The 27374-nt window shown below is 39.8% G+C and overlaps 2 protein-coding genes across 5 annotated transcripts in view; both read left to right on the forward strand.

Moving 5' to 3' along the window:
• Positions 1–10027, forward strand: part of arhgap29a (Rho GTPase activating protein 29a) — a 32421-nt gene extending 22394 nt beyond the window's left edge. For 2 of the 4 annotated variants that reach the window (XM_079488315.1, XM_079488317.1), the window contains 16 exons: positions 571–635; positions 802–912; positions 1028–1108; positions 1678–1845; positions 2292–2429; positions 2695–2885; positions 3505–3677; positions 4876–5004; positions 5243–5341; positions 5560–5723; positions 6182–6370; positions 6463–6600; positions 6860–7092; positions 7268–7583; positions 7737–7851; positions 7934–10027. In XM_079488315.1, the coding sequence (XP_079344441.1) occupies positions 571–635; positions 802–912; positions 1028–1108; positions 1678–1845; positions 2292–2429; positions 2695–2885; positions 3505–3677; positions 4876–5004; positions 5243–5341; positions 5560–5723; positions 6182–6370; positions 6463–6600; positions 6860–7092; positions 7268–7583; positions 7737–7851; positions 7934–8871 (3248 nt within the window). In that variant the 3' untranslated portion in view covers positions 8872–10027. The remainder of the gene's footprint in view (positions 1–570; positions 636–801; positions 913–1027; positions 1109–1677; positions 1846–2291; positions 2430–2694; positions 2886–3504; positions 3678–4875; positions 5005–5242; positions 5342–5559; positions 5724–6181; positions 6371–6462; positions 6601–6859; positions 7093–7267; positions 7584–7736; positions 7852–7933) is intronic. The other 2 variants (XM_079488316.1, XM_079488318.1) reach the window with 1 other exon arrangement.
• Positions 10028–10811: 784 nt separating this feature from the next.
• Positions 10812–27374, forward strand: part of abca4a (ATP-binding cassette, sub-family A (ABC1), member 4a) — a 30650-nt gene continuing 14087 nt past the window's right edge. The window contains 19 exon segments of the mRNA XM_079488009.1: positions 10812–10926; positions 11245–11352; positions 11791–11884; positions 11971–12112; positions 12218–12357; positions 13087–13214; positions 15567–15764; positions 17663–17752; positions 18855–19095; positions 19200–19339; positions 21977–22093; positions 22184–22381; positions 23980–24185; positions 24264–24440; positions 24560–24782; positions 25537–25758; positions 25918–26122; positions 26198–26278; positions 26351–26503. Of these exon segments, the coding sequence (XP_079344135.1) occupies positions 11287–11352; positions 11791–11884; positions 11971–12112; positions 12218–12357; positions 13087–13214; positions 15567–15764; positions 17663–17752; positions 18855–19095; positions 19200–19339; positions 21977–22093; positions 22184–22381; positions 23980–24185; positions 24264–24440; positions 24560–24782; positions 25537–25758; positions 25918–26122; positions 26198–26278; positions 26351–26503 (2821 nt within the window). The 5' untranslated portion in view covers positions 10812–10926; positions 11245–11286.

Below are 27374 nucleotides of genomic sequence, written 5' to 3' on the forward strand. Positions count from 1 at the left end.
ATCTGGCATGTTTATAGAACAGTAATAGATGAGGAGGATAATGCTGTTTTGTTCTTGAGAAGAAAAAAACATTCATTTAGGTTAAAGGCAAGTTCACAGGAATGACAATGAAACTGAAAACTGAAAAAATAAGTGTTACGAAAACTACCCACATCAGCGATAATGTATGTTTGTTCTGAGCTCGCATGCCACAGTTTCTTATTTTAAATGCGTGATTTTAAATCATTTTTTTACCCTTGTGCTGTGCAGTACCTCTATATGCCTTTTTCTTTTATGTAGTGGTTTTCTGTTCATACAACGGAGGTCAATAGGGGCCAATGTTGTTCGGTTACCAAAGTTCTTAAAAATATCTTCTTTTGTGTTAAGCAGAAGAAAGAAAATGTCACACAGGTTTAGAATGACATAAAGGTGATTAAATGATAATCGAATTGTCATTTTTGGGTCAACGATACAGTTGTTTTTTTAACGTCAATAGTAATGTGGCCCGTGGTCGATATAATGCTATGTATATAAAACAAATTCACTTCACAGTTGGACTGACAATCTTATAACCTCCACTTTTATTTCCAGACATCGAGTGCGCAAAGAGCTACGCAAAGATGGCCGAATCTGCAAAGGCGCTGGCGACTCAACAGGTCAGCTTTCATACGACACATACTTAAGCTGTGTGTTTTCATAAAAAGCACAATGAGAAAACATACGCACTTCCGTCCTGAGGCTATAAAAAAGTCTTCACTATATAAACAGAGGTGTTATCAAAGCTTTTAATCTGTTTGTTCAAGCCTGCGCTATTCATTTTAGGAGCACATGCCGTTCCGTGATATTTACATATCTGCCTTCAAGAACGACATTGAATACAGCCAGCTGATCATGCAAACGGCAGCTGCGCTCCAGGCTTATAAATTCATGCAGGTAGGATCGACAATCCCAATTGATTTTGAACTCATCACAGAAGTTCTCATTAGGTAATCGACGGACAGGAAATTGACTGACTTCTTTACAAATTGTCTTGTTTCATTCCCCGTAGCCTCTGCAAGCTCGAAAAAATGAGCTTGACAAGCTGAGGAAGGAAGTGAAGGAGCAGTGGCAGAGAGAGCAGAAGAAAATGGTGGGTGTGGTTTTTTACGGAAATATTGCAACAAAAAAAATGTTGTTTGAGAAATACTAGGTTCACCGGGAGTTTCCTCAGCTGTCAGCCTGTTGTTTAAATTCTTCTGCTGATCTTATATTACATCAGATTCAATTGCGTCGAGTTCAACGAGAGGTGACGTTTTTGTAGGAGGTCATTTAGCACCTAAACTACTTGTAGGGAAATGTAGGGAAATGAAGGTAGTTTTTAGTTGCCATTCTCTTGTGCGAGTTCCCATGTGTGAATGGGTTTTAAATGTGTATTTATGCTGGCAAACTGGTTGATAATATCTAATAACCCTAAGAAGCCAAGCTTCTTTCCCTTGAAAGAAGAGTTGGAACCAAATATGAAATCAATGAAATTCACAATAGTCTCAAGTTGAATTTATGTTTCTTCGTCTAATGTGGTCCATCAGCGCACATTGTTTTGGGTTGATTTTATCATTATATTATTATACATGTTTTTTTATAAGGTTTATTTTACACGATTTGTATCCACGGTAGATTTGTTACTGTCACTTTAAGACTCTTAAACGTGTATTACTACAGAATGAAGCCGACAGTGCACTGAAGAAGGCCCGGCTGCTCCAAGCACAGAGGCAGGAGGAGTACGAGAAGGCCAAATGCTCCACCAATCGGGCGGAGGAGGAACTGATCGGAATGGGCGGAAAACAGCTGGAAAAAAGACGCAAGCTGGAGGAGGAGGCGCTGCAGAAGGTCAGACACTGAAACATTTCTTTGTTGAATTGTGTGTTAATATTTTAAAATGTAAAACTATGAATCTAAGGGGTAGTCTCTGTAATCGACCAGAAGATAATCGTGCATTGACTATATCATTGAAAGAGTTTTTGTACGGCCATACACCGACGAAGGCAAATAGCCGAAACGTTTCTATCGTATTTGTATCCCCAACTCAAATAAAGAAACATTGCAGACCTTTTCGCATTTTCTTGGATTATTGAGACATGCCAGTGCGCGGTGAATGTCTTGATTCATTTCTTCATTACACATCTTTCTCATAACAGCCTTGACCACAGTCTTTCACTGTATTTTACATTTTTCTTTCTATGTAATAAAGTTTTGGGAAGTATCTCACTTTATATCCTTTTGTAAATATTATGTTTAAATATCTAAATATTGCGCACGTCTGTGGCTGATTCTAGGCAGAGGAAGCCAGGGAACATTGCAAAAACTGCATCACAGATGTCGGGGTGAAGAGAGTCGACATGGCCAACACTAAAAGCGAGATTGTTACTCAGATACGAGAGCTTGTGTTTCAGTGTGACCTGACCCTGAAAGCAGTGAGTAATGATGCACACACACTCGCAGACGCGCACACTCTCATTATTACTGGTCAGTTAGACAAAACGGACACACCTGGTCTCCTCGCAGCGCAGTTATCTGTCCTCGCTTTAACAAAGTGCCCCTAGGCTGCCTAACCAGGTGTGAGGGGTACATCAAGAGATACATCACATGTCTTTTATGTGATGCTAGTAGCTTGTATTCCTAGTATTTTACCTTTTTATGTCAACTGACTCATTGTAGTGATTTTTTTTGTGTGTGCAGGTGACCGTAAACTGGTTTCAGTTGCAGCAGGCCCAGGTGGTTTCTTTGCCTGTCAACTTTCAGTCGCTCTGTGAGAACGCTAAACTTTATGAACCTGGTCTGTGTTACACGGAGTTTGTCAAGAGTCTCCCCTCGGACAGGACCAGAGGGGAATCCTTCACATTTAACATACCCGCCACACAGAACTCGGGGTATGTCCGATGTCTACGGACTTCTCAAACTTTTTCTCAGTTTACTTTGTTTCAGAAAGTTCCAGGAAAGTCTGTTGTGAAATGGTCATTCTATGTTTTCCCTCAAAACCGGCATCCAACTATTTGACTTTTAAGCCAATGAGTGATGGAGAGAGAATTGTGTTAGTAAAAATGTCACACAATAGTGTGGGTGCCCTCGGGTCTTCCTGAGGAAATGGCTGCAGTGCGTGAAAAGAGGGCAGTAAAGTGAAATAAAACATCCGAAAACCTTTTTCTTCAACTCTCGCTCTCTTGTTCTGGTTGTTGATGGAATACAGACATCCCAACCAGGACATCTGTATTTCAAGACAGCCCTTTATAAACATGCAACTGTCATGCGACGTCTCTTTTTATACTATAATAACTTGGTTTGGTTGAGATGGTCGTTTCTGTTTCCTTTAGAAAAGACCTTAGAAGGAAGGTCTGTGATACAAAATCACATTTTTATTTATTAAACAATGTGCGAACAGGGCTTGTTAGGACAGCACATCAATTAGAAAGTATTACTGCGTTTGTATGACTAAGATGTGTTGACTACAGGGTCTTCGCTTATCTTGACATTCTTTTGTGTTTCCTGCAGGTTGCCTCTCTCAAAGCGAGCGAATAGCAGCAGTCATTCACCTCAGGTCGACCTGTCTCAGGTGTCGCTCGCACCTGGAGACTTTCTGAGTGCTGATGAGGTGGAGAGTCACGTCCAAGCACGTACAGGAAAGATGACGGACAGACGCTCAAACAGTAGCAACGATATTCAAGGTACGGGAGTACATAACAAACTCTGACAGCGCAAACGAATAAAACGTCACCGTTTACGTTCACGCCTTACCGGAACTTAGAAAATCAAGAAATCATCGAGTATGATTAATGCTTGCGTTGCATGTTGTTTTCAATGTAACATGGAAAGTTTATTTCAACTAAAGTTTAGTTGTTAGGTGGTATCCCCTAAGAGTTTGGCTGACTTCCCTGGAATGCTGATCGGCATCGGTAGCGCAGGATGAGCTCTCGTTTATCTCCTTCAGGAACAAGATTGTTCTTTTCACAAATGACAGATCAAATCTCCGAGACATCTCATTAAAGTTTACGAGAGTGTGAAAAAGGACAGTGAATGTAGGCGGCTGCACGTAGACCATTTCAAGGATGGTGAATGTGGGCGGCCCCCAGCTTTTCTGTGACGGTGGGTGGGTGGGTCCTACATGTACAACATTGCTGTGACAGTGGATGTGGACGTGGCCTACATGTACAGCATTTCTCTGACACTGGAATGTGGGTGGGGCCTACATGTACAACATTTCTCTGACAGTGGATGTGGGTGGGGCCTACATGTACAACATTGCTGTGACAGTGGATGTGGACGTGGCCTACATGTACAGCATTTCTCTGACACTGGAATGTGGGTGGGGCCTACATGTACAACATTTCTCTGACAGTGGATGTGGGTGGGGCCTACAGGTACACAGCTTTTCTGTGACAGTGGATGTGGGTGTGGCCTACATGTACAGCAGTTCTTTGACACTGAAATGTGGGTGGGGCCTACATGTACACAGCTTTTCTGTGACAGTGGATGTGGGTGGGGCCTACATGTACACAGCTTTTCTGTGACAGTGGATGTGGGTGGGGCCTACATGCACACAGCTTTTCCGTGACAGTTTTTGTGGGCGGCGCCTACATGTGCAGCACTGCTGTGACATTTTTTTTGGTGCAGGGCCTACATGTACTGGATTTCTGTGACAGTGGATTTGGGCGGGGCCTACATGTACAATATTGCTGTGATATTTGTTTGTGGGCAGGGCCTACATGTACACAGCTTTTGTGACAGTGGATGTGGGCGGGGCCTACTTGTGCAGTATTGCCGTGACAGTGGATGTGGGCGGGGCCTACATGTTCAGCATCTCTGTGAATGTGGAGGACCTTTAATAGATCTTGAATGATTTGGTTGTGTCTGTGTTTCTGACAGCATTAAAGATCCAGGGGCCGTTCCGCGTCTGGAGAACGAGCAGTCAGGGTGGAGGCATGTGCAGTGATTCAGAGAGTGCCGGAGGAAGCAGTGAATCTCGCTCTATGGATTCTCCAACAGCAAGCCCGGGTACACCTACAACATGCATGCTGAAACACAAAAGACACAGCTGTAAATCACTTGTCCCTTGAGGCAAAACATACAATACACGCCATTGATATGTCTTGTGTCATAAAGCATATTGGAGATAACAGTTTGTTTGTGCATATCTACTCAAAATATGCATTTCAATTTCAGTACGAGAGAACATCTTCTAAAAAAAACAACTCTCTTAACAGAATAATAATACAGTTCTGCTTTGATCTAGGTGACTTCAAAAGAAGGCTTCCCAGAACCCCATCCACAGGCACCATGTCTTCAGCAGATGACCTAGATGACAGAGAACCACCCTCTCCATCAGATAATGGTGAGCTTTGGACGTGACATATCATCTTCAAATAGCGTCTCGCTATTTGAAAGCGCACACATTGTTTTTACCTAAATTCACGTGCTATGCGTAGAATGTTGACTTCCCACTTGTATTGTTGTTGGAGACATTTTTCAGAATCTTTTGCTCCGCTCTGAACGCACAGACCAAAAATAAACACTGAAACGCTTTTCTTTGTCGATGCTGTCTGTGACCAGGTCTAAATGAAATGGTAACGGAGGCAGCCAGCTCTCCTGGACCTTTTCGGAATACACAAATGTCCAAAGCTGCTCAGACACACAAGCTACGAAAGCTACGCGCTCCATCGAAATGCAGGGAGTGTGACAGTCTTGTGGTATTCCATGGTGCTGAATGCGAGGAGGTGAGTTTTATACACACACATACACAACATGTATAGTCTAAATAATCTTTCATAGACTTTTATTGTTTGCATACACAGCTAGTTATAAATGCTATAAACTTAACACACTTAAAAAAACAACTGAACCTCAAAAACAACTTGTTCCCTAAAGCTTGTCTCACTTTTGTTTCAAAAATGTAATGATCTTTACTCGCAAGCGCTTTTGTTCATTCTAGCACAATATTTTGTTTTAGTTTGCTATATGGGACATATGCAAATGTTTTGTGTACTAATGCATAACTTTTATTTCCAATTTAATTGTGATTATGGTTATTTGTTCCCTTTTAGTAAAGTGTTACCAAATTATTCATCGTATCATTCGATAGATTGTCTTCACGTCTGATGTTCTTTCTTTTTTAAGAGTTGTGTATGAGGTGTTTATTAGCACAAATTCATTTTTTATAACTCTGCTATTTCAGTGTTCTCTTGCTTGTCATAAGAAGTGTTTGGAGACTCTAGCCATTCAGTGTGGACATAAGAAGCTGCAGGGAAAACTGCATCTATTCGCCATCGACTTTGCTCAGGCAGCCAAAAACAGTCCTGATGGAATTCCCTTTGTTATCAAAAAATGCACGTCAGAGATTGAAAACAGAGCTCTGAGCATCAAGGTGTGCACTTCCTGTCTGTATCCTATGTACTTCCTGGAGATTATAAAATGAAAGCGCTGAACAAGACTAAACTGAGATCTGTTTTGTTTTAGGGAATATACCGTGTTAATGGAGCCAAGTCGCGGGTGGAGAAGCTCTGCCAAGCCTTTGAGAATGGCAAAGATCTAGTTGAGCTTTCGGATCTTTACCCTCATGACATCAGCAATGTCCTTAAACTTTATTTACGCCAGGTATGTACTTAACCTTACTAATAGTTTTTCTGCTACTAAATAAATTAATAACAAAAATTTAATTTAAAACGTAGAAAATTAAAACAATAAACTCAAAAATATAACATGGTTTTCAAATAACCCAAATTCTTTCTTAACAGTTTTCTAAGCATCCTTTTGACAAATCATCGTTTTGAATTCGCTGCTAGTTTACGCTCCTTAAATTAGCATTCCCGTGAGTAAAGTGGGAGCAAACTGTTATAAATTTGTCTTCCTTTAGCTCCCTGAGCCGCTCATTCTGTTCCGTTACTATAACGACTTCATCGGATTGGCCAAAGAGAGTCAGAGCATCATCGTTGATGAATTAGAGGCATCAAGAAGAAGTCCCGCCTCCGACATCCCGCAGATCAGCGTGGAGCTCAAACGGGTCCTCTTCAAGATCAAAGACCTGCTGCGTCAGCTGCCTCCAGCCCACTACAAAACCCTGCAGTTCTTAATGCAGCACTTGCACAGGTGTTTAACTCAAACACGCATCTTGACAACCACTGTATTGGACGACTATCATTTTATCTATCCATTCGATTTACAACTACACTAGGAAAAATACTTAGTTATGATTTATGTTTTAAACACGATATTTGTACACACTGGTTTCAGTGGTTTGTAATCACATCATTCTTTCTCACAGGGTATCAGAGAAGTCAGATGAGAACAAAATGACCGCCAGCAATCTGGGCATCATCTTCGGCCCCACGCTGATCAAACCCCGCCAGGCTGATGCCGAGGTTTCTCTCTCTTCTCTGGTGGACTACCCCTACCAGGCCTTAATGGTGGAGCTTTTGATACGTCATTACGAGATGATCTTCGATACACCACTGAGTCCACTTCCACCTTCCTCCCCTGTAGGAGAGAGCTCACCGCTCCCCATTAAATCGCGCTTTACCTCTCAGGAGAAGGAACAACTGCTTTGCCGACATTCAAAGTCCCTGGTGGACATTAAAGAGGTGAGTTTCTTAATGGTCGAATGGGTTTTTGTGTTTTTAAACTGGTCCGTGTGGGCCATTCATGGATCTTAGGTGGTCTTGTAGGTATATTTAAACTGGTCTTCGTGGTATACAAGTCCCTTGAAATCGTTTTCTTTCTTAAATGTCTCAAAGCAGCAACAGCAAAAGGTTAAGACGTATAAACGACATTCCTCGGTAATACCTTCCACACACCTGATGGACGAGGTGAAAGAGGGAAAGATCAGATCTGACAAAGAGTTTGCAACAGGTATGTATTGTTTTCATTGGTTAATAAACCCACAAATTATCGTGTGCACAACTTAAACACAACTCCTCATGTTTTTGTGCAGCTGAAGATGCTGAAGCTGAGGACCTCAACAGGTTCCTGTCATCAAGTGTCCCTGAAATGCGGACCTCGCCTGGCTTGAGTCGCCGCAACCACTTGTCCAGAGTTCAGCTGCGGCCTCCGAGACCAAAGCTGGGCACTCGACCGATCAGCATGCCTGCGGAGCGCCTTCTCAACCTGGCAAAGGTGGACGAATGTAACGTGAAGAACACCGTGGAGCAGGACGACGACTGTGCTCGCGATCCTGTCATCGAGGAGGTGTCCGAGGTGGAGAAACCCAAATCCCGAGTCTCCAACCATTACAGGAAGTCTTACATTGATACGCAGACATTGCGTAGGACTTGGGACAAGCAGTATAAGCATCACGACATCACCCCTAGGACCGTTGTGATTACGGGAAACTCTACAGCCGACTCCGAGGTCGACGGTGGCAACGTTTTTGCCTCTTCCATTACCACGATATCTTTGTCAGAAAATACCAAAACTGCTAGCACCGTTCATGCTAACACACCCTACAGCGTTTCTGTGAGGCCCGGTAGGACTTTACGCAGGGAAGGGAACATCAGCGAGTACTGCCCCGTTCCAACGGCCTTCAGGCCACCAAGAACTCTGCAACCTCCTCCTGGAACGTTTTACAAACCTCCTGGTGGCAAAAACAAAACTTTAACAGAGGTCGAGCTGAAGATTAGCAAAGCGACAGCTAACAGCACAGAAGAGGAGGACGATGATGATGAGGAAGGGTTCAGTGTGGAAGTCTCAGTTGATGAGCCCGATCTAGACCCAGAACATTATCCAGAGCAGGACACCCAGAATTCAATTCCTCCCCAGTCACCCAGTTCCAGCCCGGAGGAACTCGGTCAAAATGGGACAAGACCTGTGTACCAGAGACTACGGTCCCGGCGTATGCAGGATCTCGAACACAGAGAGGCTCACTTTGTCTGAGATTTGGACATGTACAGTTTTGAGAAAATGGTGTTACGTACGTCGCCGTGGGGCTTTGTGAGGAGGATGGCCCACTTGGGTCGGAAAGGAGACAAATCTATCAAATTTACCTCTGACTTAGCGACGGCGCTACGTTGTAAATGTGGAAACATGTTTCCATGACTGTGAAGAGATCCGAGGAAGTGTTCTATAGAATATATCTACATATTAATATATTCTGCGTCTACTCTTTGTTAAGATCAAACAAACCCTCGGGCAAGAATACTGTATACACAGTAACGCACTTAAAACGTGTTATATATCACACCATTCATTTACCAATGCAACACAAGACATTATAACAGCAAATCACAGTTATGTTGGGCACTGTGTTTTCGATTCAATTTGTTTAATATATTGTGTATATTTGTGTATTGTGTTTTACACCAAATCTAAATAGACCAAGCTGTTACAGTTACGTGTTGTCACTTTATTATAATCATTAAATGCACTTATTAGATTAGAACCACACATTTCTTGCTACTGAAATGCTGAACACACGCAGTGTTAATTTTGTTTTTCAGGAAAAACAGGCAGATGTACAACTGATCCGTCTGAGTAGTAAACGGAAATACCACCTGTGATTACATGCGTACATTTTTTACTTTTTTATTTTGTGCTCAAACATTTTTTGGAATTTTTATTCTGTTAGTTTTCAGAAGCGCATTCGAACCCATGTTCTATATATTAAGTGTTCATATGATATTGTAACAGTTTGTCCAAAGTATTCTTATGTACATACGCTTGCATTTCTTAACTTACTGGAATGTCAGTATACCCAAAACAAGCAAATCTAGCCAAAGTGCCTTCACCGTCTGGTTTCCCGTCTTATGTCTGAACACTAGTGTCTAGTGCTCATGTTTTGCAGTCTAGTCCAGTTGAAGGCATAATCGATGTCTTTTGAAAATTACATCTGTATGTATCTATAGGAGTTTTGTGATGTATAGCTGATTCTTTTAACAGTGTTTTCAAGATGTCTTACCTTTTTGTCAAGTGTATAAACAGGTACATGTGAGAATACACACTTGTAACTTATTAAAACCAGCAGTGTTGTCACACTAAAACAAATGTTTTTTCCATTCTTAAAAAAGTTTTAAAGACAACTGGCGTGCCAGGTTATTATAGTACATAAGGTAATTGTTAGGTTTTGGTATTGGATAGGATTAGGGATGTAGAGTATGGTCATGCAGAATATGTGCTTTATAAGTATTAATAAACCGCCAATATGCAAATATTAGGCATGCAAACAACAACTGGTTAATAGTGAGAATATACCCCATACTGAAGTGTTACCGGAAGTTTCTTATAGCGTTGTGTACATTTTCTGAAGTGGTCTATAGTGAAAGTGTAGAAACCATATTTTTTCTTACCATTGGCAAAACCATAGTTTTATTACAGAAATCATGATAATTTTGTTGTAACAGTGTAAAACAATGGGTCATTTTCATGAGGTTTCTCAAACCTGTATATTTACTCAAGTGTCTTTAAATTATCATTCATTTTGAGTACAAAATAGTCATTCCTATGATCTCCAATAGTGTAGTGTGTTACAAATTTCTAGTCAATGTGGATATTACTATATACTCAACATTAAATAGATACAAATAACTAACATGAGGTATGTTCAAAGCAAGAAATCCCATTATTTTATTGGCCGATGTTAATAACATCTCTATTGCTATTTCATATACAGAAGCATTAGTATGAACTGAAAATTACAACACGCTTTTCTGCCTATATTTAACTTAGACAACCTTTTATATAAACTAATTGTGTAATATGTCAAAAGGTAGCGCTGATTAAATCTATAATAGTCCATTTTCGCTCCACCAATAGGCTGCTTGTAAGGTCACAGGTCAAATTCAGCATAGAGAGAGCTCACACACTGGGGAAAGGAGCTTAAATCAATCAGATTACAAACCCGCTTTCAATCCGCAGCAGACCTACAGTCGGTCGGCTGTTGCACGACCATGAGATTCAACAGATGTAAATATAAAAGACAATTCTTCTCCTGAGGTAGGTTCTTTCTGTTTCATTGCATTAATCATGCGTCATTTTACTGTTTCCGAATGAATTCTGATTGGTGTTATATAAAGGAGCGTCCGGACCTGTTACATAAGTTTGTGTTTGTCTCTGATATGCTAAACTATATGGACAGCCCACACAATTCATAGTGTCTCGTTTCTTCTCATGATTTTTCCGGCATCTCTTACGGATGTGTTGGCTGATCTGACTGTGGACTTTCAATTGTTATTGAAAGTGCTACGTATTACGTTAGAAGAATCCCGATGAATCATGGAAGAGTATATCGCTTGTGGTTGTTTTTTTGTACAGGTCACCTGCGTGTGACCCCTGTGGGGGTTTAGAAACGCAGTCATGGGGACCAGCAGACAGGTGCGACTGCTACTCTGGAAAAACTGGACAGTCCGCAAAAGACAGAAGGTGAAAGGGTCTGCCATGTCCCTCGGCTGTGCAAATGATGATTCCGGCGTCACAAAAAAGGAAAAGACAAAAAAGTCTTGTTATACTGTAGGAGTATGATATTGGGTGTCCATCTTTAAGTTAAGGGATGAAATAGTATCACTTGGCGTTGCAAATAATTTGTTTCTTAATCATTTTGTCTTAATTTGATCTTTTCAGTGCTGAATTCATATTTGTTAAAGGAACAGTTCACCCAAAAAATTTAAATGCTGTCTTCATTTACTCACCTGAAAGATGATTGGAAGAATGCATGTAACCAACTGTTTTCGGCCACCATTGACCACCATAGCGGGTGACAGCAAGCTAGACCCTGATATTTAAATGTTAAAGTGCTATACAGACCATTATACAGTTCTGTTTATGCTTGTGCTTTTATAATGAATTGTTTGTTGCCACCAGGCACGATTTGTTATGGAGATTATGTGGCCGGTGCTGTTATTCATTGGACTGGTTTGGCTGAGAAAAGCGAACCCCCTCTACCGCCAACATGAATGTATGGATGGTTCGTTGTCATACGTAGCAACAGATCTCAGATTTTTTTCTTTGTCCGTAATAATGACCAGGTTGCTTCGTCCTCAGGTCATTTTCCAAACAAAGCCATGCCCTCCGCTGGCGTCCTCCCATGGATCCAGGGGATCTTCTGCAATGCCAACAACCCGTGTTTCCAGCATCCTACCCGTGGAGAGTCTCCAGGTCTTGTGTCCAACTACAACAACTCAATGTGAGTTCCCCCCATGGATTATTTTCTCGCTTAAAGACGCAGGTCAAGTAGGACCTCACAAGATTTAAATTTTCTGTTTTATCACTTTTATGTCTGTCTGTTCAGACTAGCTCGGTTCTGGGCGGACTCACAGGAGCTTTTGTTTGAAGATCCTGAGCTCCTGCAGTTGGGACGATTATGGAGTGAACTCACAGCCATGAGCAACTTCATGGACACACTCCGGACCAATCCCGAACTGATCTCAGGTCTGCAAATTTCCTATTGCCTCCCAACCATCCACCCGCTGTTTACACCACTTTTCCAGATTTCCAAGAAGAGGCCTTTTCATGGGGAATGCTAAGAAGCTTAAGCGTCCCCTATGCTATTATTTTTAGAGAAAGCAGTTCCATTTGTTTTCCTCACGGAGGAACACACAAATAAAGCTTGTCGGACATTCCTGGGCTAACAGATCTAAAAAGACTTTCCTCATACAAAAACAAATGGACGCATGCCCGGAATGTGATTGAAACTGCATAAGTAGAGCTGTCCAAGACGTCCAAGAGCAAGAATGAATGAACTTTTGATTTCTGGCAGAAGAACCTGTCTCAAGTGCAGTCCTACATGTAGCTCCCGCTCCTTAAGTGACCCTCAATGGCCAAAAAAAGGCCTAAAACTAGTTTTTGTGTCGTTCGAAAGGGTCACTGACCTCTCTGAGTTCCTGGCACTCATTCACACCATCTACTCCTTCTTTCAAAAACAACCATTCTCTTCAAGAACAGAGTGAGACCCAAGACAAATTTAGCAGATGCCTGGCATACCAGAGCTCTTTATCTGTTCATTCATCGGGCTGATAGTGTTCACCCAGACTTTTGAGAACCCCGCCAAAGCCGTCCCAGCTGAATGTGTCCCGAGTGTAGAAGTCTCACATTCTTAAACCCTGCTGAAACTCTTCACTCTGGCATCCTGTTCACACGTTATGTTTGGTTCATGTGCAGGTCGAGGCATGAAGGTGGAGGACATTTTGAAGGATGATGAAACCCTCACTTCATACCTGCTAAGAGACGTTCCTCTGACAGATTCTGTGGTATATCAGCTGGTTAATGCACAGATCAGACCTGAACAGGTAAACTGTGATTAATTGTTTAAAATTAAAGGTTTCATGTTCTTGAACTTATATATAATTATGTTATTAGTAACCTTGGAAATTATGAGCAGTTTTGAAAGACCGGGATTCAGTTTTAAAATTCCATTGACTTTGCAGACAGAGCCTTTTTGTTTTCTGAAAAATGTACACAGCATAAAGAAACAAAATTTTAAAAAAGTTGTCACGGAATATCTGAGTAACTCAATTGTGACAAAAATCTCAGAACCTTATAAATCCATGATTACAATTGTATAGATGTGTTTTTAACAGTTATGCATTTTAAGTTTTAGGGCCATCATTCATTTTTTCATTTAAAATGTTGGGCAGTCAAACGATTAATCCCAATTAATCGCATCAAAAATAAAGGTTTGTGTACTGTGTGTGCATGCAAAATATGCATTTATAAAAATATACAAGCATAAAAAAATAAAATAAAGATATATTTAAATATCATTTAAATTGTTGGTAAATATAAATAAATACATGTAAATATTTCATATATATATATATATATATATATATATATATGTATGTATGTATCAATGTATGTATGTATGTATGTGTTTATAAATAAAAAATAATATGCACAGTACACACAAACACAAACTTTTATTCTGGATGCAATTAATTGCGATTAATCGTTTGACGGTCGTAAAAAACATCATTAAACTCATCAAAACTGTAATGTAAGTGATACACAAATTTAATTATTGGAAATACATATGAAAAAATAAAAATATATGATTTAAAATATTTTTGTATAACTAATAATAAAAAGTCTTATTGATTAATATTTTAATTTATAATCATTATATATTTGTTACGAAAATATCTCAGTATCTTCAACACCTTTGATGGAGTTCCCATTTTCTGGACTATACATATTTATTTACAATATACAAAATATAATATAATATACATGTTATATTACATATAATATACAATATGTATTTACTGTAAAAAACGTTTGTTTTGTAATATTGGTGCAGTAATTTAACTTTTCTTTTAAATATTTTTCTACACATAACCAAATCCAGCATTCAGACATCATTTACTCTTAAAAATAAGAGCAATGAGTAAAAGTATGAGTTCATAATATATAAAAAATAAATGCTATAAAAGAACCATTTTTGGCTTTTTGGGTCCATAATGACCCTTTAACATCCAAAAAGCCTTTGTATTTCACAACATCTTCTAAAAAAGGGTTCTTTAGATTATGAAACGGTAAAAAAGTAATGAAGCGTTTAAGAACCTTTTACTGAATTGTTCTTTGGGGAACCAAAAATAGTTCTTCTTTGGCATCGATGTGAAGAACCTTTTGTACCACCGTTTTTACAGAGCGTTCAGATTTAAATAATCTAAGATCATGAAAACGTTTGAACGGTTATGTATGATATCAATTAGGAATAAAAATGAGTATTCCAGGAAGTCACACAGCCACACTATTTTCTTTTAGATGCTTAAAGAAACTTATTCGAAACTCGGTGAACTCATTGACCCCAAAGCGTCCCTTTTGCGATCTTCTAATTAAGTTGTGAATGATAAGCAGATTGACTTCACCGCCGAAACCAACACTCATCAGTTTTCTCTGCATGAAAATGCACTTTGTTGGTGCAGTTGAATGTCTCTGTTTGAGTCTGAGAGAATCTTGGCGCTCTCTCAAGTGCCCGTTTGTTCAGCATCAGACGGGATGTTTGGGCTCCTCAGCTCTCCGAACGAGCCCTTTGTAATGTATACATTTGTCACCCCAGAACCCGGCAAGCTATCAAACTCACAGCCAAAAGCAGAATCACGCCTCTCTTACCTGATATCTGCACTCCATCCATGCTTTTCTCTGTGGGTATTTTTAGTGCGAACAAAGCCCTATAGGTGATTTACCAACGTTCTCCTTTGATCTTGTGGGTGGCGCCTTGTTCAAAGAGCAGAGCTAGTGTAGAGGAAATAGGACCGGACACACCGATGCTCTCCACGCACCAGCCGAGCCTCAACCACCCACACGTACATAAGGGTCTGGGCCACTTTCATATGGAAATGTAGGGGATAGGAATGTGGAGTATTTTGAAGGCTTTCTTAGAGCCGCTGCCAGTCAGACAGCAGGGGCGTACTGAGGAAGATTGAATGTGCTGGTTGGACACGCTAAGAGAGAGTGGCACAGAGAGGGGGGGAGGCCAGAAAGAGACGACGTTTTCCAGATGGGGTTTTGCACACTGATTTGGAGCTCATGTCCAACCAGGAATGTTGAATGAAAATCAAATGAGCTCTTTCTTTATTTATCCTAATTGTAAATTGAGCATTTGCGTTCATGAAAACGTCTTTCTCTCCTTTTCTTAGTTTGCATACGGAGTTCCTGATCTCAGGTTGAAGGACATCGCCTGCAGTCAGACTCTCCTCGAGCGTTTTCTCATTTTGCCGAGCCGTCGAGGCCTGAATGCTGTGCGCAATGCCATGTGTGTCCTCACCCCACAACGTCTTCAGACCATTGAAGACAAATTCTACACCAATCTCGACTTCTTCAAGCTTTTCCGACTGGTCAGTTTCCTCACACACTCAACGACCTCTGTATTGTGATCCTTACACTGTTTGAAATGGATTTCGATGCAGAGGAAGTGCTGTCACAGATGGTTACGTGAACTCTGGGAGGTCGTATCAGCTATTGTCTTGGGTGGAGACGGTGAAGAATTGTGGGTCAGAGCTTGGCATATTTGACTTGGCATATTAATATCTTCCACCTACTGTTGTTTAGGAAGGGAGAATACATAGACACTAGTTAATGTTATGCTCTACACGTTATACAGATTTGAAACGTTTGGTGCTTTGGAAGTCTGAACGCTTTTTAAAATGATAATCTTTTCTACTCTTCTAGAACAACTAAATTGCGTAACAGCATACAACAAGTTTGATGCTATCGAATGAATATTTGTAGGATTGCTAACAAAATACCACACACCCTTCCTGGTAGTTCGTGGAAGTTATAGTATCATTCCGTACTGTACGTTCATGGGGTCTGAGTCACCCAGTCGATGTTATTGGAAGGGCAGACGACCCATTTTAATAATGAGATTATAGTTTACATACTTTTTCGCATTGGCTTTAAATAATACTGTGACACTGAACTAAAGTCTATAGAGTTTACACTCCTTTTTTCTCGATATTTACTTAAATACACACTTATTTTCGTATTTACTTTTAGCTTATATCCCTATAGTTTGCAGTGCATTCGGTATATAGATTTGTATTACTTCACCGTACATTTATGCTTTTAGAAAGCACAAAGCCACTTATGGTCATTTCAAGAAACAATTCGCCCCCAAAAATGAAAAGTTGTTCCAAATCTGTATAAATGAATTTGAACACAGAGACAGATGTTTGGAAGAGGGCTTGTAATCAAACAGTTCTTGGCCACCATTGACAACCATAGTAGGAAAAATGGCTTTATACATTGGAAAAAATAAGATATTTTGAAAACAGTAGAAAAGCAAACAGTTCTGGGACACTTGAAAAAAATTGCCTACTATGGAAGTCAATGGCAGCCAAGAACTGTTTGGTTAGAAGCATTATTCCCAAAACATAGATCAAAGAAATGTATTGAGACCTCGAGGGTGAGTAAATGATGACCGAATTTACATTTTTGGGTGAACTGTCCCTTTAAGGTCATATACATTTGATGAATTCATGTTTCTTGGGAGTTCAGTTGAGACACACTGTAAAGTGATTTTCTTCCATTGAAATGAAAACACTGAATACTCAAATCATCATTCTTTCTTTGTTGTAGATGTATAGAAAGACTGATAGGAAGGATGTCTTCTTTTTGAGATTGTTTCTATGACACACACAGCATTTCCTGAAATTTCCCGACCCATTGTAAAGAATCTTGGCTTCCATTTCTGGGGCAGCCCCTGGAAGAAAGATTGTTTTTGGAAGTGTTATATCTGGGAAGACAGGAAGTGAGCCATACACGTTTCCCAAAATTCTGCTCTGCAACCTCAGCTAAATTTATTGGGTCCCTGTCATATTAAGCATTAAACAAATGTTACATAATAATATTGATCATGGTGGGGCAAAATGAATACAAATTTTATTGTATCATGTATAACATTTGAAATGGTCGATTTGAACAAGACATTGAATTGAAAGGCAAATTTATTGCTTAAATACTATCATTTTACAATGTCGTGTGCATCAGATCATACTCATGGGTAATTCATATTGAAAGACTATTTGAAAAAAAGATACACATTTAGTAGTTATGTATGTCTTTTAAATACATTTGAATTGTGCTTTTGAAATTGGATAGTGCCAACTCTTTGATCGTAGGTCTATTCTTCTGAATAGACTATTAAAAATCTGCCTGGAGTCACAAAGTTGTACAACTTGCCCATTTTCTCTTTACAGTGGTTTTATATATTTATATATTTTCTTGCTTTCAGCTTCCTTTAGTTCTTGATAATCACTCCAATGGACTGGACCTGCACTTCTGGACCCGACTGTTGCCCGCCATCTCTGAGAAACTCAAATTGGTAAGTGCGCTTCTCTTCAGGGCCCATTAAAAGTCCATCTTTATTAATAGTCACCAGGAAATCACGCTTTCCTCAGCCTGGCTTTTTACGCAAGAGCACGGAAATGGAGATATAATTTGTTAGTCTGCGGAAAGCTAATTTCAGCAGCCGCTTTGTCAGATTCACAGAAGATACTTTAGAGCTCCTCATAATGTGAAGCCTCAGGGTGAGGGCATTTAGAGATTTGATCTTTGCCAAAATGGGGGAAATGCCCCACGAGCTGCAGATGTCAATGTGCCTGAAGGGTTGCAGTGAAAACAGTGACTTCCTATTGGTGGAGATTGTCTTTTGTCTGTCGCATGACTGTCATGGACCATTATGCCAATTGCCCATTTTCCAAATTCCTGTTCCATCACGTTTTTTTTCACCCCAGATGGACAATTTGGTTAAAAAGTCTCCACCCAGAGATTTTATGGCCTACAGTTGCAAAAATTTCAGCAACCCAACACTGAAGGGGCTTATTTAGTGACACCAGCCGGATACTTGTACATTATTCCGCTTATTACACATTTACATGCCACATGAGGAAAAACTGGACACGAATTGTGAATTTGAAATATTTTTTAGCACATTTAAGCTGTTTCAAGCCATTTTAAGGTCATGTAAATATAATGTCATATGTTTTATTAAAATACATTTAAACCTGTCAAAATGATTTCCTGCATCCGGGTTTCCATTTGTTATTCTCTTTGAGAGGTTGTTATCCGGGAATATCCAACGGGCCGTGTAATACTCTATAATATCAAATATGTATTTGTATTTACAGTATTTAAAAGTACATTTGATGTAAAATATGTGTTTTGAATGAAAGCAACAGACGTCCAATACGAAATATGTATTCAATTCAATTGTGTATCATTTTTGCTGTTTGTCTTTAAAACAAATCCACTTTCATTTAATGTATCGTTATGCAATGAGAATCGTGCATTTTACCCTCAAGTACCCTTATGCTTTTTTGGGACTATTTTATGCTAGAAACATAAGCTGAACTCCTTATTTACTTAGTAGACTATTACACATTGCTTTTCTGAAAAAAAATATTTATATGTTTTTCTATTAATAGCTGTTTGACAGAGATAGTTCCAAAGACCTGCTGCAGGTGGTCTCACCCCTCCTTCAGTCCCAGGAGACTCTGTCTTTTAGCCAGATTATGTCCGCCACCTCCAGTTTGTTCTGTGGCTACACGGAGGGTGCTTTCTCCAGGGTCACCTCTTTCAACTGGTATGAGGATAATAACTACAAAGCCTTCCTGGGCATCAACAGCACCCGTGGACAGGGGAAGTATAACTACGATCACATGGCCAGTGAGGACTGTACTTACTGTACCTCCATTAGCTGTTTAGACTGAGGAAAAAAGAACCTGCTCTTTGATTTTGTTTCCTCTTGATCTCCCTCGCGTCTTTTTCAGCCCCGTTTTGTAACGACCTCATGAAGGATTTGGAATCCAATCCGGTCACAAGGATGTTGTGGAGCTCGGTCAAACCGTTTCTGATGGGCAAAATCCTGTATGCGCCTGGCTCCCCTGCCGTCAGACAGATCATTAAAAACGTAAAACACTCTTTGTTTGTTACTCTACTTTGTCTTCACACACATTTGTCTGTCTCTTTCTTACTATCTATCTGTCTGCCAGCTCTTCTGTCCGTCTGAAAGACTATCTGTCTGACTGTCTGTCTGATTGTCTGTCTGAAAGACTATCGATCTGTCTGTCTAAATGGGGACATTCTAAAGACTTGTCTGTCTGTCTGTCTGTCTGACTGTCTGTCTGAAAGACTATCGATCTGTCTGTCTAAATGGGGTCATTCTACAGACTTGTCAGTCTGTCTCTCTGTCTGCCTGGTTGTCTGTCTGAAAGACTATCTACCTGTCTGTCTTAATGGGGACATTATAAAGACTTATCTGTCTGTCTGTCTGATTGTCTGTCTGAAAGACTATCTACCTGTCTGTTTTCATGGGGACATTATAAAGACTTATCTGTCTGTCTGTCTGATTGTCTGTCTGAAAGACTATCGATCTGTCTGTCTAAATGGGGACATTGAAAAGACTTATCTATCTATTTGTCTGTCTGTGTCTGTCTGTCTGAAAGACTATCTACCTGTCTGTTTTCATGGGGACATTATAAAGACTTATCTGTCTGTCTGTCTGTCTGATTGTCTGTCTGAAAGACTATCGATCTGTCTGTCTAAATGGGGACATTGAAACGACTTATCTATCTATTTGTCTGTCTGTGTCTGTCTGTCTGAAAGACTATCTACCTGTCTGTTTTCATGGGGACATTATAAAGACTTATCTGTCTGTCTGTCTGATTGTCTGTCTGAAAGACTATCGATCTGTCTGTCTAAATGGGGACATTGAAAAGACTTATCTATCTATTTGTCTGTCTGTGTCTGTCTGTCTGAAAGACTATCTACCTGTCTGTTTTCATGGGGACATTATAAAGACTTATCTGTCTGTCTGTCTGTCTGATTGTCTGTCTGAAAGACTATCGATCTGTCTGTCTAAATGGGGACATTGAAACGACTTATCTATCTATTTGTCTGTCTGTGTCTGTCTGTCTGAAAGACTATCTACCTGTCTGTTTTCATGGGGACATTATAAAGACTTATCTGTCTGTCTGTCTGTCTGAAAGACTATCGATCTGTCTGTCTAAATGGGGACATTGAAAAGACTTATCTATCTATTTGTCTGTCTGTGTCTGGTTGTCTGTCTGAAAGACTAACTGTCTGTCTGTCTGAAAGACTATCTACCTGTCTGTCTTAATGGGGACATTATAAAGACTTATCTGTCTGTCTGTCTGATTGTCTGTCTGAAAGACTATCTACCTGTCTGTCTAAATGGGGACATTATAAAGACGTATTTATCTGTCTGTCTGATTGTCTGTCTGAAAGACTATTGATTTGTCTGTGTAAATGGGGTCATTGAAAAACGTATCTATCTATTTGTTTGTGTCTGTCTGTCTGGTTGTATCTATCTATATGTCTATCATAATGGGGACATTCTAAAGACTTGTCCGTCTGTCTGTCTGCCTGCCTGCCTGATTGTCTGTCTGTAAGACTATCTATATGTCTATCATAATGGGGACATTCTTAAGACTACAAAATTCCATGTTGAAGTAAGCATTGGTATGCACCACCCACCCTAAAGGTGCTTCGCTGTAATGTGTAATACGTTTCGAAACACCCTACAGGAAGACGTACGTCCTTGACACTTTATTTACGACTGGTATGCAGTCTTGATGGACAACATTCCTTCATAAATATAGCAGCAATATTCATGCTTATGTGACACCAAAATTATCTTTGTGTCTCCTTATGTAATGGGTGCCGGTAAGGACAAATTTGTTGCCATTTAATATAAATTAATTTAGTTAGGTTGCCCAATTTGATTTAGAATGACTCCTAAAGTACCGCCCACTTCACCACAGAAATGTTACGCATGCCAACTGTATTAAAACAAAGCTTATCTGCTCCTGGCTTGTCAGATAAATTACCAAAACACTGCATAACTGTCAATTTGCGGAGAAATTACGCAGGATAATAGGCTCCTGTAGAGCCTAGGTGTGTTTTAGGAGTACATAAGAACAAACTGACGGCGTTTGACTCAAGTTATGTAAGCAGGACTTCTTGTTTCTGCACCTACGTTGTGAATATGTTTTCTCTTTTATACAGTAACCTCAGTTACAGTAACCATTTCTCCTCCTTATTTGATTTTGGATGCTTTTCTTACTCTTAATGTCTATGCGTTTCTCATTACTCTTTTATTGTCCCTCTCTCAAAGGCACAAGTAAAAACAAAAACGCATTTGTAAAAATCATAGAGAAAAGGAAAGTGAGAGTGATAGGGAGATATAAGACCCCTGCCCCAGGAGAGAAGTCCCTCTTGTGCAGGGTGAGGTGTGGACATGTTTGGCCTGGGCAATGGGCCATGGCTGTAGTCCCATCAGATCAGCTTCAGAAGGTTTTAGTTTCACTGTTTATGCAGCCGGGCTTTTTTAGAGAGACTGTGTAAGCTGCTCCTTGTGGGAATTAAGTTCTTCTGTGGTCAAGCTTGGGCAACCGGTTGCCACCACCTGGGTATTGTTCTGTCTTTATTGTGACTGTTCTGTTGAAAGTCGAACAAAAAGATTATTTCATTTGTTCCTGCTTGCTTTTACTGGAATGCACCTAAACACACGTGTTTGTTTGTCCAGGCAAACACCACCTTTGAGGAATTAGAAAGACTGAGGAACATGGGCCGGGCGTGGGAGGAGGTTGGCCCACAGGTGTGGACGTTCTTTCAGGGTGGTGTACAGATGAACATGCTTCGGGTAAGAAAGAACACAAATCAAACAATATTTTTTTTTGAAAAATGCATAAAAGATTGTTTTAATGTCATTTTATTGTGTTTTATATGTCAGGACTCCATTAGAAACCCCACAGTCATGGATTATATTAATAAAGGCTTAAAGGAAACTGGGTTTACCAGTCAGCGTATGCTCAACTTCCTGTACAATGGCCCTGAAGAAGATCGAGCCCAGGACATGCCTCGCTTTGACTGGCGAAACATCTTCAACATCACTGACCAAGTTATTCGCCTGATAAATCGATATGGAGAGGTATCGGCCCTCCAATATTTCAGTTACTGTCTGCAGGAGTTTGTGATCTGAATGATTACTATTCACATTTTGCACATTATTTATGTTCACAATATGTAAATTATGAAAAAGCTTTCGTTTACATACCAGGTTTGCCAGAGATTAAGAGCATCAGCCTGATCTTTGGGAATTTGTTAATAAAGGCTAATTCAGCTGAATCTGTCTGATGTGAATCATAATAAATAATAAAACTAACCTGATCTGTTAGGTTGAACCAAATCTCCCTACAACGTTATAATGCGATCGTAAAAAATTATACGAATTCGTCATTTTGTAAAATTGTTAGGAATCGTTCTGAGATCATGTGGACAGAACCACACTAAATATTTAACAACAATTGTTTTCATCTTTCTTTTTTCTTCATGGAATGAAGGAGGTGGATACTCCAACACAATGTCAACTCGTACACTGTGAAAAATCTATATAACATTTTTTTTGGGCTGCTGGGGCGTCAGAAAAATACTGTAAAATAACAGTTGTGCATGTACAAAGACATATTTTACATGTTTTCCTCGTAAATTTGCTGTCTTTTTCTATTAGATTTATTTTAACCGTATTTCAAAAATACATGAAAATCTGAAAAGACTGTAAAATTACTGTTTTTAACATTATACATACAAATGCTGTAAATAACAGTAAAATTCTGAAAATTACCGTTTTCAAAGTGTAACTATTTAATGTGGAAAAATCATATCTCATTTGATTCGTAAGCTTTATTTTTGTGCCGTTCTGGTTTTGGGGCGGAGTTAAGGGTGATTTTGCTAATACTTGTATGCTTTATAGGAATTCATACGAAATCACCACCTTGTAAAACACTTCTGAATTCCAGTGAGATCATACTATATACTCGCCGAATTAGTTGTATATTGCAGTTTCACATATTCTTTTTAATAGTAAGAATTCGCACTGTTCAGTATACAGTAAACCAGTATTTCATTCCATACACGGCACCTTTAAATTCAAAGACACGCTTTATTCCTCTAAACAGAGTTTCTTTATTGGCTGAGAGTGGCCATTAAGCTACACTTGCAATTCACTCTCACAGCCCTCGTAGACCTCCGGCGCAGACAAAGAGAAGCAAATCTACTCTAAAACAGAAAGGCACAGACCAAACAGTCAATCTTCCCTCTCTGATGTCAAGAAGAACAAAGAAAACTCCTTGATTTCTCACTGAGACTTCGCCAGCGTCCGGGAGAGTTTTTAATAATAGATCTTCATGCTGAATGCATTCAATACTATAATCAGGCTAAGCGAATGCACCTTGTGCCAGTGAAAGAAGACCTCCGCTATCTAAACCCCGCACTCCATTCCAGCTAGTATAGCAGAGGAGTGATGGACCGACCCAGAGAATAAGTCCAATTAGGCACAGCTGTCAGTCTACTTAACCTACACAAAGAAAAAGCTCAGACTGGTTTATAGCATCGCATACCAGCCACATGGACAAACAATGTCGCCAAGATTTAAATTCAGACACCCAACCACTTACGCCAAGTGAAGACAAATTAACAGCAGACAGTTAGATGGAACTGAAGTTGTGCTTTTCTCCTGTGTTTATACAGTGTCTGGTCCTGGATAAGTTCTCGGGCATCTCTGATGAGGACCAGCTGACGCATCGGGCATTAGACCTTCTTTCGGAAAATAAATTCTGGGCTGGGTTTGTCTTTGTAGACATGTACCCCTGGACCACAAAGGTGCCACCTCATGTCAAATTTAAGATCCGCATGGACATTGACGTCGTGGAACGCACCAACAAGATCAAAGACAGGTCTGTCTATAACATAACCATGTCATCAGTAAACTTTTATCATATCAAGTTTCTAATATGTCTTATTTTTGTGGTCAGATACTGGGATCCAGGGCCAAGAGCCGACCCTATGGATGACCTACGGTACGTATGGGGAGGATTTGCTTATCTGCAGGACATGATAGAACACGGGATTATAAAGACCCACACGAACAAGGAGCAACCTTTAGGGGTCTATTTACAGCAGATGCCATACCCCTGCTACGTAGATGATCTGTAAGTATCACACTCAGATGTAAATATATCTAAAAGGTGATTATGTTTACTACAATCTGAATATTTTGCATGTTATACCAATAAATGGTATCTCTTCTTTTCCTCACCTACAACTCCAGCTTCATGCTAACTCTGAATCGCTGCTTTCCAATCTTCATGGTGTTGGCTTGGGTCTACTCGGTCTCCATGACAGTCAAGAGCATTGTACTGGAGAAAGAGATGAGGTTAAAAGAGACTTTGAAGGCAATGGGCGTTACCAACCGTGTACTTTGGTGTACATGGTTCATTGACACCTTCCTCATGATGGCCTCCAGCACAGCCCTGCTCACTCTGATTATCATGGTGAGAGATGGGAGAGAGAGTCATTTTTTTTCTTTTGTAAATAAATCCCTTTGTCGGTCTTAGTTGGTTTCAGATGGTTCATCTAGATCAGGGGTTTTTAAATTGGGGTCCGAGGACCGCCAGGGGGCTGCAAGTGAATGACAGGAGTCCATATTAAAGTCTACAAAATAATGCTAACAAGAAAAATATATGCGTAAATAAATAATAAATAAGGTTAAAATAAACACATTAAATGATTATATGTAATTCCTATACAGAATGTAACATTTTTTGATATATTAAATAGATTATTCTATATTTGATTAAAATCAATCAATTGAAAAGTTAATTAAGTTAAACACAAAAATAATGAATTTAACAGAACATTACAGTAGTGAGAAAAATATGTAAGAACACAACATAAAAACATTTGATTGTAAGGTTTTATATATACGTTTATAAAATATATGTTTTTTAAATGTTTGGGTGGTGGTCCCTTATACGAGGCTGATCAATCTTGGGGGCCTGTAACTACAGTATATCTAATAATGTATAATTTAAAATAAAAGGAATCATATGATTTCATATAATAATCTAAATACAGTTTTTCTATCACAGCTAAATATTATATGTTAAAAGTTAGATTTAATTACATTTATGAAATATTTGTGCTATAGTGACCCCTTGTGGTGACTGTAAGCAAGGAATGCTTCGCTTGTAAATACACTTTGATGAAAACCAACAATCATAAAGTCTTTTGTTTTAATTCACACAGGGAGGAAAAGTGTTGAACTACAGCAATCCCATCATCCTCTTCCTCTTCCTGCTCACGTTCACCACGGCGACCATCATGCAGTGTTTCCTCATGAGTGTGTTTTTTAATAGAGCGAACCTGGCTGCGGCCTGCAGTGGCATCATTCACTTCACTCTCTACCTGCCACACATAGTGTGTTTTGCCTGGCAGGACCAGATTACAGAAGACATGAAAATCATGGCGGTATGTCCCATCGGAAATATCTGAACTAACAGAACACCATAAAAATGAGGCCTAAAACACAATATGTAAAGACATTTTGTAATGGCTTTACTGGTAAACATAGATGATTGTTCACAATGGATTTTGTAGGGTCTGAGATTATTCACATTTGTGCATCAGAGTCTGATATCCCAAGTGGCGTTCGGCTTCGGGACGGAGTACCTGTCCCGTTATGAGGAGCAGGGACTCGGGCTGCAGTGGGACAACATCCAGACCAGCCTTCTGGAGGGAGACGAGTTTTCATTTCTCACCTCGATTATCATGCTGGCAGTGGACACGGTTCTTTATGCCTTTCTTGCGTGGTACCTCGACAACGTCTTTCCAGGTAAATATTCTGCTTTCATTGTGAGAAAACTATTAAAGAATCAAAAGCAACAATGGGTCTTATGTTTATATTCAGGGCAGTATGGTACAGGAAGGTCTTTTTACTTTCCAATCCTCCCTTCCTATTGGTTGAACCGTCCTGAGCCTCTTAAACCAGGTGAGTGAGTTTTAAAGTATAAACAATTACATTTTTTCCATTGTATGAATATTTATATTTTGTTGTTCACAGTTCCCACAAAGTCAGTGATGGAGAAACCTGCGTTTGAGGACGGGAAAGCCAAGAAAGAGAACGACATGCGGCAGGCAGGATCCTGCAAACATGGAGACGTACAAGACAAAATCGAGAAAGAAGAGAAAGCTAAGGACAGCGTAGTTTCATCGGGTATAGTAACTGTTTCAGTGGCATTTCTCCAGCTGTTTTATTAGCTATCAGGGGAAAGTTTTCGTTCCGTGTAGTAACTTATTACAGCAAACAGGAAGATGTTTCTCCTCTTACTGTTGGAAAAGATCCCATCAGATCTATTCAAAGGCCTAACCAGGCTTATCTGCTTGACTAGACCACAGGCATCCAGCAGGTTTCTTGGCTTTGAACTCATAGAGCCATGGGAGTAATTGCTGTGCTCTTAGTTTCATCAGTACTTGTCTAAGGTCCAGGTATGCTGTCTAATGTGGCGCCAGACACGGGTGCAATAGGCATGGACACACATGTCATTGCACAAGCACGCGTGTACGTAACACATGACGCACAAACCTGTCTCTGTAAGTTCCCGCTGTGAGATGCTCGAACCTTGTTTCTGTTTGCTTGGCTGACAGGTTGGAATGCTGGTTTATGTGTTTCACAGATTGCTGGTTAATGTATGTTAGAGATGTTGAATTACTGTGATACTGACATTCTTTTCCGCCGATCTCATTGCTGCTTTTGTAAACACTAAAATTGCAGTGACAACCAAAGCAATAATACTGAGGTAGTGTATATTATTGTTGCCACCGTGCTGCATTATACGTGCTCCTGAGATTCAAGATCATTTCATCGCTTAGAAAGACTAATACCTGGTTTAGGATTCGTTCAGGTCATTTTTTATGTAAAAAGAGTGAAATATATAAAAATATAAGAAATAGTAAACGTGATACTTATTAATAAATCAACAGATGATTTTCCTCAAACATCACGAGAGGATTTACATTTATTAGATTTTTTTACAGTGGATGGATCTTATACAAATGTATTATTAAGTTATTACAGTTTCGGGTTT

Source organism: Barbatula barbatula (assembly GCF_947034865.1).
Source record: "Barbatula barbatula genome assembly, chromosome: 23".
NCBI lineage: Eukaryota > Metazoa > Chordata > Actinopteri > Cypriniformes > Nemacheilidae > Barbatula > Barbatula barbatula.